The sequence below is a fragment of the Amphimedon queenslandica genome, unplaced genomic scaffold (genome assembly GCF_000090795.2).
Source record: "Amphimedon queenslandica unplaced genomic scaffold, v1.1 AMPQUscaffold_13104, whole genome shotgun sequence".
NCBI classification, from domain to species: Eukaryota; Metazoa; Porifera; class Demospongiae; order Haplosclerida; family Niphatidae; genus Amphimedon; species Amphimedon queenslandica.
In genome coordinates this window covers 68,586-76,823 of record NW_003546660.1, presented here as the reverse complement: position 1 = coordinate 76,823, position 8,238 = coordinate 68,586, and the positions used below count along the sequence as shown (strand labels likewise).

At 37.9% G+C, this 8,238-nt stretch overlaps 3 protein-coding genes and 1 long non-coding RNA gene across 4 annotated transcripts; 2 read left to right on the top strand and 2 right to left on the bottom strand.

Annotated features, from left to right (window-relative positions):
- Positions 1-6: 6 nt before the first annotated feature.
- LOC100638181 (aldehyde dehydrogenase family 16 member A1-like) lies at positions 7-2,641 on the bottom strand. The gene is made up of 7 exons (XM_020001189.1): positions 2,458-2,641; positions 1,930-2,145; positions 1,632-1,862; positions 1,477-1,580; positions 1,218-1,424; positions 805-957; positions 7-618 (listed from the first exon to the last, which is right to left on the bottom strand). Exons 1-7 carry the CDS (start codon positions 2,600-2,602, stop codon positions 304-306), a joined length of 1,371 nt encoding a protein of 456 aa, XP_019856748.1. The 5' UTR covers positions 2,603-2,641; the 3' UTR covers positions 7-303.
- Positions 423-713, top strand: LOC109585200 (uncharacterized). The gene is made up of 2 exons (XR_002186377.1): positions 423-515; positions 561-713. It is a non-coding gene; the product is annotated as an uncharacterized LOC109585200 (long non-coding RNA).
- Positions 2,642-2,734: 93 nt separating the features above from the next.
- Positions 2,735-3,367, bottom strand: LOC100637050 (ATP synthase subunit d, mitochondrial-like). The gene has a single exon (XM_003389277.3). It carries the CDS (start codon positions 3,328-3,330, stop codon positions 2,845-2,847), a length of 486 nt encoding a protein of 161 aa, XP_003389325.1. The 5' UTR covers positions 3,331-3,367; the 3' UTR covers positions 2,735-2,844.
- A 48-nt stretch (positions 3,368-3,415) lies between these two features.
- On the top strand, positions 3,416-8,218 carry LOC100638056 (mucin-like protein). Its single transcript, XM_003389285.3, has 18 exons — positions 3,416-3,521; positions 3,573-3,739; positions 3,854-4,195; positions 4,254-4,365; positions 4,410-4,776; positions 5,011-5,225; positions 5,277-5,500; positions 5,553-5,892; positions 5,936-6,169; positions 6,215-6,513; positions 6,570-6,672; positions 6,720-6,875; positions 6,925-7,038; positions 7,084-7,200; positions 7,250-7,369; positions 7,419-7,541; positions 7,602-7,788; positions 7,842-8,218. The coding sequence occupies exons 1-18, from the start codon at positions 3,452-3,454 to the stop codon at positions 8,092-8,094; spliced, it is 3,543 nt and encodes a 1,180-aa protein (XP_003389333.1). The 5' UTR covers positions 3,416-3,451; the 3' UTR covers positions 8,095-8,218.
- The last annotated feature ends 20 nt before the right edge of the window (positions 8,219-8,238 follow it).

Below are 8,238 nucleotides of genomic sequence, written 5' to 3'. Positions count from 1 at the left end.
CTCTTACTTCTCTCAATAGAAAAACGACCCAGCAACTCCCAATGGATATACCTAGCTACATTGTCATGTCTCTTCTTGTATTCCAACTGAGCTAACTTCTTGCATTCACTCACTACATGACCAATACTCTCTCCTTTTTCATGACACAATCTACACAATGGTGAGGCAGCCGACTTATCAATATTACACTTAATATAGTTCGTTCTAATGGCTTGCTCTTGAGCTGCACAGATTAGAGCTTCAGTCTCTGGCTTAAGATCACATTTACTTAGCCACTTCCATGTCTTCCCCTCATCAGCATACTCACCCAGTTCTCTTACATATTGCCCGTACATCTTCTTGATTATTATTATTATTATTATTATTATTATTATTATTATTATTATTATTATTATTATTATTGTTATTATTATTTATTACTTCAGCCCCTTCTTCCTTTGCTTTCAGTACAAAGTCCTCAATGCTCTTCCTCTGTGACTCATCCACTATTGGTCCCATATCAATACACTTATCCAGTGAGTCCCCTAACCTCAGGTGACTCATCCTCTCCTTTATCTTAGTCACCATCTTATCAGCAACATCCTCCTGGACTAGGAGCCTGGAACCAGCACTGCACACCTACAAGACATGGAACAATGTATATATACGTAGTCATGTACTGTACATGTGTTTAGTATTGATCTAAGGAGTGATTGGTAAACGCTTATAAAGTCAGTGATAATTCATGCAGTATAATTACAATCATCTCTCATATTCATATATTTCTTATTTATGTATTCATGTATAATAATAATAAGTTCTCACTTGTCCTTGATTGAAGAAGATGGCGTCCACCACTCCCTCTACAGCTGCATCAATATCAGCAGTGTTATACACCACGAACGGACTCTTCCCTCCTAACTCAAGGCTCAGTTTGATTCCAGTACCAGCTGTAGCTCGTCGCAATATCTGGCCAACCTTGAAATGAAAGAGAAATATTGCAAATCTACTAAGACAATACACTGTATATGTGTACAGGTAGCTAGAGAGCTTGATTGGTGGAGTAAAGTTTTGGTGAATTAAGGTCAATTTGCCAAAGCTTTAGTCACCAATTTCAATTTGATACGTCTCTGTAACAGCAGCACCTGCATATGGTCAACACCACCAAAACTCCTTCAGGTTAACTTTGTCAAATTTCAACACTTCAACTTATCCTACAGTTCACTTCCGGTACTTACTTGAGTTGAGCCAGTAAACCCAACCTTATCAACGTCAGGATGAGTGGCCAGCATTGATCCGAATGATCCGGGTCCTGTCACTACATTAAAAACCCCCGGGGGGAGTCCGGCCTCGGTGCATATCTCGGCTAGCATGAGGGCAGTCAGTCTGGTATAGGAAGCGGGTTTCAGTACCACTGTATTACCCATAGCTAGGGCAGGACACACCTATGTATTAATAATAATAATAATAATAATTATTATTATTATTATTATTTACTTTCCAAGCTAGCAGCATCAGTGGAAAGTTCCAAGGTACAATGGCTGCCACTACACCAAGTGAAGTCCAACCTTTCATCTCATCCTCCATTAGCTGAGCCCAACCTTTAAAGACATATTTATAATAATGACTCCAACTCTTCCTCCCTCCCTTACCAGCATGATGGTAGAAGTGTCGGGCCACTAGTGGTATATCACAGTCCCTGCTCTCCCTGATGGATTTACCATTATCCATACTCTCGAGGACCGAGAGGAGTCGGGCGTGCTTCTGTACATGCCTCGCTATAGAGTACATGTGCCTGGCCCTTACATGACACGGTAATGCACTCCATTGATTGTAAGCATCTCTGGCAGCTTTCACAGCAACGTCTACATCTTCCTGAGTCCCTGGATTAATAATTAATAATAATTATAATCAATTAATGATAGTTAATTAATAATAATTAAATCATACCTTGTATAGTTGATGCTATTTTCTCTCCATTTGCTGGGTTGAATGAGTCATACAGTTTCCTGCCAGGAGGTTTCACCCAGGTCCCGTTAATAAAGTGACCAAAGCTCCGCCCATGATCGTCCAGCCATGCATTGACTACGGCAGGTGACTCGGGGGCGGGGCCATACTCCAGTGTATCAAATATCCTCTTCACTGCTCCACCTACTTTATCAATACCTATTGTGGGTTTAGGGCAGGTTATGTACCAGCAACTAAAAATCTAATTTTAATTCAGTTCAAACTTTTTACGCAACATAAGTACATGTTGTATATGCATTAAGAAATGTCATAAAAATCGAAAATTTTCTACTTTTCAATTTTGGCAAAATTTCACTCAAAATCATGTACAATTTTGGCCTAATTTTGAAGCATGTGCATAAAGGTTCAAAATATTGAGTTTTATTTTGGCGAATGAGTGACCCTGCAAATTCCAATTGATTTTCATGCACCAAGTGTCAAAATGGCTTCCGTTAGTGGGTGTTGTAGTACCATTGGTCAGTGATCCATTGGCGGTAACTTCTTTCTTCTTAGCAGCTGATACAGACTCGTTGGTTGAGCCTTTGCTCACTTTAGAAGGAGACGGAGTTATTTCAATAGCAGCTCTCTTCCCTCTCTTGGAAGACATGATGACCATGTGCTGGGGGAGGGGCTGGTTAATTAAGAAAATTAATAACTAGAAACAGCTCATTAATTATTCATGCACTTATGGAGACAGACAGAATTATAATCTTCTGAAAATGGACCCCAAGAATACTGTGACACCACCTTACTAGTATAATTGACTAATTCAATGACAATACTCTTTTTATTAATATCAGCCTAACAACAACTCAGTCTAATGTTTAATTGTTTATTATGTTTATTGTCGTCATATTACTACGGCTTTGGTAGGTACCAGTTGTAATTATACGTGTCTTCATCGATCTTTTTCTTCAGCTCAGGTTTGTCCGCAAGGTATTCATCAACGGTCATTTCTTCGAGCGGCTTTTGAGCTTTGATGGCTTCAAGTTCTTTCGTGAGCTGCTCTGAAGTCTCTTTCGCATTCTTAATGGCCTCCAGAGACCTCTTCTCAATCCTTTCCAATTTCTTAGTTAATTCCTCGGAGAAGGTATCCGGAGGATAAGGGACTTTGAGGGCGGAGTATTGCTTTTGAAAGTCATCAACCAGGCCTGGTTTCTTAATGGCGTCCTTGTAATGAGACCAGTCAATGGGTTGGAGGTGGTCTGGGTAAGAATTTAGTCTCGCCTGTCTGGCTTCAAACCTTCCCTTCAAGGCTAGGATAGGAACTTTAGTCTCAGCAGACACAACGTCAGTTATCTTGGCCCAATCGACCACTTTTTGTCCAATTTTTCTCCCCGCCATTTTGTTTACCTACAAGTGTGAATGTCTGAATGAGCCACGCCTATTATTTTAAAATTTATCGATTGACCATTTAAATTTGAATGCAAAGTCGAGAAATTTTATATTTTCCTCAAAGACCAAGATGAAGATTAACTGCAAGACCTCCCTCTCCCTTTTCATTGCAATACTTTGGCTCCTTTTACCAGCTCCAAGTGAGCCTCATTCCCTCCATTATATCATTAATAATTATTCACTGTTCATAGTCAATGGATCAATGATTGGAGAAGGACCTTACACAACTTATGCTACCCTGGGGTCTACTGCAGGAGTCAGCAGTAAGTGTTTGGAGAGGAAGCTAAGGAGCAGCTCTCATACTATTCGTATACCAACTGGTTTCCCTATTGGTAGCAGTGTCCAGCATAAAGCTTATGTGAGTGACAATTAAAGAAAATTTAAAATTATTATCAATTGCATACACTATGCAAACATTATCCATTATTATCAATCTAAATGGAATACAATGCACAAATTATTATTATCATAGGTGTCTGCTAATGGTGTCATTTCATTTGAGAAGCCAATAAAATGCGGAGATGCTTCACCATTCCCAACTAACTTGACTAATGTAGAGAATGGCTTTATCGTAGCACCTTACTGGAGTGACTCTGACATTAGAAGTACTGGCAGTGTCTGCTATGAGGTTCATGATGACATCAATAGCTCACCTTTGATGAGGACTGTCTCTGATATCGTTCATAAATTGACTGGAACAAGTTACAATGGATATTGGTTGATGGTGGCACAATGGAGGAATGTTCATCCTTTTCCTCATGGTGCTAGCTTTCTTGGACAACTGAACAGTGACATTCAATCATTTGCTAATAAGGTGAGGGACATGTAGCAATTTGATGATTATTTCAATTGGTTTATTGTGCCATCAAAAGGTGAACAGTTATCAAGCCATTATAATCACAGATCACGTCAGATCTTATGCACTCTTCACATACAGATGTAATGATCTCCAGTGGTATGGATACATGAAAAATGCAATAATTGGTATAATTATAATTATATTAATTCTATTACATAAATTTATATAGGCACAAATACTGGAGGAGGGTCTCAGTACAATAATTACAATGTCAGTAATTTTAAGGAAATAGTCTGTATCAATATGCCTGACTCAGAATTTTATTCTATTGTCTACCAGTTAAGCTCACCTGGTTTTTCTAGCTCCAATCAAACCAAGTATCAAGAATGTAGCAATTATTATTATGAAGATATTGCTAAGTATGGAAGTAATGACGTTTTAGCTTCACAGGCACAGGGTCTGCCTCCTTGTCCTTGCTCAGGACAGCAGGCTCAACTGGACGGGATGTGGAGAGAGATCAAAACTGGATTAAACTGTTACAATTACAAGTTTCCATCATCTACTAATGCAACACAAAGATGCTGCTATTCAACAGAGTAAGAAGCATTGTTGCTGTAACGTGGTCTTTAGAATACAATGAAAAATGACTGCATGTTAATTAGACTTGACAATTGGCGCAATATAGACATCAGGTCCTTTATTGGCAGGTGCAAAAAATTTCCACCAAATTAATTTTGATCATCAGTAGTATGTTAATTAATGTGATAAATGGTACCAATGATCAGTATCCTTATTGTAATGATCTCTCTCTCTCTCCCTCTCTCTCTCAGCTCTACAGGATGGGGTGCATTAAAGACAGCTCAATCAACAGATCAATATGGGACTAACATGATAGTCTACCATGAGAATGCTGCCAATGTCACTGATACTGGATCTGATGAATACTTTCGTAGTATCTGCTGCTCTAATGGAGTAGGCCTCTGTTCACTTTATTATGCAAGAAGACCACCTAATGATTGTACTGGATACACTCCATCAAGCTGGGGTACTGAAGAAAAAACACTTATCTGTGATTTAACATTGTTACTATTAATAGGCTGGGGTTATGGTGATCCACATATGATGACATTTGATGGTACAAACTACACTTTTAATAATCTTGGTGAATTTTATCTCTTAAAACTAAGAGATAGGTCATTAATTATTCAAGGAAGGACATCATTAGTTACTGATACTGGACTCTCTAGTGTAGCCAATGCTAATGCCACACAGTTTACTTCAATTGCCTTTCGTAATGGAGCACATACAATTGAATTTAACGTTAGTTTTTAGATAATGATATTCATATGATGCCTTGTCTGTATACTTGCAGGCAACAAGTGGAGGAATCAGAACTTACTACAATCAAGGGAGAAACATTACTTCAGCTCTTTACAATGTTGGTTCTTTCCTTTATCCTGACAAGACTTTTGTGATATCAAGAGAAACCACAGATACATTGCTAATAGCATTTGCCTGTGACATATGGGCCAGTCTGAGCATAACATCAGGTGTACTGCATTTCAGAGTGTCTGTACCTACCAAATACAAGTCAAATACATTTTCTTTGCTTGGTTATTATAATGGGAATCCAAATGTTGATTTAGTGAGGAAGAATGGACGTATTGTGAATCCTACTCATGACAATAATGTATATTACTTCGCTGAAGATTGTAAGACAGTTTTTAGTACAAATATTTGATTTATCTCATGTAGGGAGAGTTGAATCAGATTCTGATTCATACTTCATTGATCCTAATCCAACTCCAATTCAAAACTTTGTTCCAGTCATGGTCTCAAATGCTATTTCTAGTGCAGGTCAAGAAGCTCTTGTACAGTGTGGTTATGACACAGCTTGTACATATGATGCAGTGCTGACAGGATCAATCTCACTAGGCCTCACTAGTTTACGGGTTCATAGTTTAAACATTGCAGATCTGGCAAAACTGAGTAAGCATTTTTTGGTTGCTTTACAATAATTATTAATCTTTTCAGCTAATTTTCCTCCAAATATTACTGGTGATCCAGTTGCTAGCTTCGTAGCTGCTTCTGGAGCCAAACTAAGTTATAATTTCAGTGTCACAGACACTGGCTCCTTCACTGTTGTACTAGCAAACATCACAAACTCTGATCATGTTGGACAATTGAACAAATTAAGTACTGGTTCAGTCAATGGTACTACAGTAGAGAAATGGGAGTATTCTTTTGAATGGGGACCCAGTAATACAACCAATTTCTCTGTTACTTTTATAGCTACAGACTCAAGCCATGCAGCCTCCATATTAGAAGTAAAAGTAAGCCAGTGAACTATATTAAATACTAGTGTTGTTTGACATTGTATTTGCTGTAGGTTCAATTATGTTACTGTCTCAATGGTGGTAGCTGTTCAGATGAACATATCAAGGATCTAACTTCATCAACGATACTCTTACCATGTGATTGCTCAACAGATGGTAACAGTATAATATCAATGACTAATTCTATTTAAATTGGTGTGTAGTGTGGGATGGTGAGTATTGCCAGTCTGATGCTAATGGATGTGATGATTGTTCATGTTATGATGGAGTCTCCTGCACTGATAATGTGAGTCCATTGTCTGGTGTGACATGTGGGGCTTGTCCTGCTGGTCTATTCAAAGGAGATGAGAGATGCATTGGTGAGGAGTTCAGTCTATGTACTTTTTAACTTATTTCTTTTTTATATAGATAACTCAACAAGTAATAATGATGATGATGATGATAATAATAATAATAATAATAATACTAATAACAACAACAACAACAACAATGGGAATAGTATTGACAGCAGTAGTTCCAATGGTAAGCCTTTTATTGTCTCAGACAGCAACTTATTATCATTATTAGTTACATACATGTGCAGTAGTCGCTTGGATAAAGTCAATAAGCTCTCACTTATAAATGGATCAACACAATATTCCTGTACTGGAGGATACAAGCTTATGGTATCAAGTATGACATCCAGTGAGTAAACCTGATGTGCCTGTGATTACATCAATACAACTTCTACTAGATGCTACTACATGTGAATCATCAGTTTATGATTGTACTGGAGGATCTTGTATTAATGTTTTTACAGATGCTGATTGTAATTGTCCTTCAGGTAGCATAGTTACTAATGGGATTTGTGCTGGTAAGAAAAAGTATAATACAGAAATAGCACATTCTGTCTTCTTATACAGCAAAAGATGATTGTTTTTTGAGTTCATTGACTCCAACTATAGACTGCAATAATAACATTTGTCCCCTTTATGATGGAGGCTATCAATGTAGCAGCATTTCAAATTCATTTGCTAGCTGCACAAGTAACTCCTAAAGCTCTCCTTGCACTATCAATCCAGCAATGTCAAATGTGTTTATAATAGGTACTAATACTGTTTCTAGCTCTACTACTACTGCTTCATATGCAATTACAACTTCTAATGTTCCTCCTACTACAACGACTATCCCTGATCCAGGAAAAAGTCACCCCAATATGTTGATACTGCTTCTACTGATACTGATTGTACTAGTTGCTATTGTTATATGTATAGTACTCTTCCTACTGATAATGTAAGCTATTGAATGTATACTGTAATATTTTACCTTTTGTCCATTATATGCAGTGTCTGCAGGTCTAATAGAGGCCCAAACAGGATAATGATTGGTCTCCATAGGAGGGTTCATGTTCAACCAGCCGGCTTTGGTGTTAATGGTAGGGAACTTCAAGTGATTCAGAATCCTCATGCTAAAAGAGGGCTCATTAGTATGGGAATATTGGAAGGAGCTAAAGCAATGACTGCAGTTGCTACTGTTGCCACTGTCAGTAATGCATTGGAAGTGGTGAGTTTGGATGGATCAGACCCAGAAGACTGGTGAGGAGCAGAGACTGGACCTTGTGCATGATTCATCACTTAAACTAATAGATGTAGACTTGAACAATAATAAATAATATAATAATAATACTTTAATCTTTAATAATGAATAATAATTATAATTTAAACTTTGCGTGGGTGGTACCGT